This window comes from Aegilops tauschii, chromosome 2, assembly GCF_002575655.3.
Source record: "Aegilops tauschii subsp. strangulata cultivar AL8/78 chromosome 2, Aet v6.0, whole genome shotgun sequence".
NCBI classification, from domain to species: Eukaryota; Viridiplantae; Streptophyta; class Magnoliopsida; order Poales; family Poaceae; genus Aegilops; species Aegilops tauschii.
Window position 1 is genome coordinate 114179946 of NC_053036.3, and position 2110 is coordinate 114182055.

A 2110-nucleotide genomic window follows, 5' to 3' on the forward strand; every position below is an offset into this window, starting at 1 on the left:
GCACCTGGTACCTTCATGATTTGCGCAAATAAGATTGTAACACAACTGACTTACTTGTTAAAAATCGTGTTGGTGTTTATCTTGCTCATCTGCCTCTCCATTGGTAAATACGTTAGCAATTTTGGCTTCTTGAGCGCGGTGTTTGCTTCTTGCTGTAGCTCGGATCCCAGTATTTTTTGTTGCAAAGCGGTGTACTGCTTGGCAAACTGTCGTAATGAGTTGCCAGGGCTCACGTACCGCTTCAAAACAACATTGAACCCCTCACTGCGTTGTGTAGTCTGCAGAAACGGGAAGAAGCACTGCATGAAGTAGGCTGGCACCTAGTACATTCGCTTCTCCCACAAGCTAGCAAGCGTCTCGTGGTCTTGGACTTGATATGTTTCAGTCATAGCCATCCAGCTCCTTTCAAACTCCTCCACCGTCAAGCTGTGGTGCACGCACAGCTCGAATGCCTTGTGCAGGTCTGGACGGTCAGCAAAGAACGGTCCTAGTGTCTCCTCAGCCTTCTTTATAATGTGCCACCTGCAGTGCCTGTGCACTGCCAACGGAAAGACCTCCTCTATGCCTGCACGCATGCTAAAATCCTGGTCTGTTATTATGTTCATCGAAGCAAGTCCACCCATGCACTCCAAGAAGGTCTTGAACAGCCAAACGTACCCATCCGTGTCTTCGTTCCGTACGAGCCCGCATCCGAACTGCAACGACTGATTGTGGTTATTTATTCCTATGAATGGAGCGCATGGCATCTTGTACATATTAGTGAGATATGTCGCGTCGAATGAAATGCAATCTCGGAAATGTTTGTAGGCTCTTCTTGCAGCACCATCCACCCAATACATGTTCCTGACACGGTCCTCATCGTCCAATCTTATCCTGTAGAAGAAATCTGGATCTTCCTTCGCTTTCTCATCGAAGCAGGCCATTGTGGCCTCTATGTCAGCCAACTTGCTCTCTCTACGGTACTTTGCCTTTAGGTTCGTGACGTCAGCTGGTATGTAGGGCATGCTACTCAAAGTCCCTTTTTTGCCGTGGATGAGTGATAGTATCTGGACCATTCTTGATGGACCGACGTTACAATCATGTAGCAGCTTTATGAATTTCTTCTCGAGGGGGTGAATCCTCTGTGGGCGGTCAGAAATTTTACCAGGTCGAACTTCTTTATGAGTTTGTGGTTGTGCTCGTCAAAATATTCAGTGACCACCCACTGTGCTCCATCTACGTTTAGCTTACACCGGACAGGGAATTCCGTCTTGAGAATGATACCTCTCTTTCATTCTGGAACGACAGGCGCAACACCTTTCCCCTTCTTGTTCCTTCGTGCCTTGTGGAACCTCATCTCACCTCTGCTGTACTCGTTAGTTTTCTTAATTTTCCTATGGTATTCGGTGTTGACCGCAAATCCATGGAACTTTGCATATGTCTGGTAGAATTCTTTTGCCTCTGCGAACGATTCAAATCTCTACCCAACGTAAGGTGGCTGAGGTACCACGATCTTTGATTGCCCACCATCTTCACCCCCTTGTGCTTCGTCATCAGTTTCATCATTCACTTCAGTATCGGCGGCACTTTCATCTACTTGAGTGTTGCCAGTGCTTGTGTTCAAAGGTGTGCTTGTCGGCATTGCTGGAATGATTGCCATTTCCGACTCTGACTCGGCATTGTTTGTAGCATGATCGTTGGCTGGCTGGTGGAATGCGTCTTCCGTGCGTTCAGAGCTCCCCGCAGTAGATGTCCCCGCGCCGCTGTTGATTGTAGTTGAAGGCCCTGTAATAAAAAAACAAGTATGAGCGTAAGATTTTGCTTGAATGACATGTTTATCGTAACGGAGTACATAAACTGCAAGTGATTTGGCATGACATCATTCAAATAGCAAGCCGCGAGTCTGCATGTGGACATGCATGGCAACTATAGTTCTCTAGTCATGGCAGCTACAGTCCAACAAACATGGCAACTACTGTTGCCAATGCATGGCAACCAGCTCCTTTCAGTACCAAAACTTGGATTCTATATCAATGGCAGCTGGAGTCCTAAATACATGGCAAACACTGTTGCCAATACATGGCAACCAGTATATTCTAGCATCAAAAATTTGTATTCTACGCTTGAGCTC

General features: G+C 46.8%; 1 protein-coding gene across 1 annotated transcript; it reads right to left on the reverse strand.

The window, feature by feature from the left end:
* Positions 1 to 320: 320 nt before the first annotated feature.
* LOC141040800 (protein FAR1-RELATED SEQUENCE 5-like) lies at positions 321 to 923 on the reverse strand. Its single transcript, XM_073506919.1, has one exon. The coding sequence runs from the start codon at positions 921 to 923 to the stop codon at positions 321 to 323; it is 603 nt and encodes a 200-aa protein (XP_073363020.1).
* Between the last annotated feature and the right edge of the window lie 1187 nt (positions 924 to 2110).

Bases quoted from the DNA above. Each gene is read 5' to 3' on its own strand.
- LOC141040800 (XM_073506919.1), bottom strand. From the start codon at position 923: ATGGCCTGCTTCGATGAGAAAGCGAAGGAAGATCCAGATTTCTTCTAC.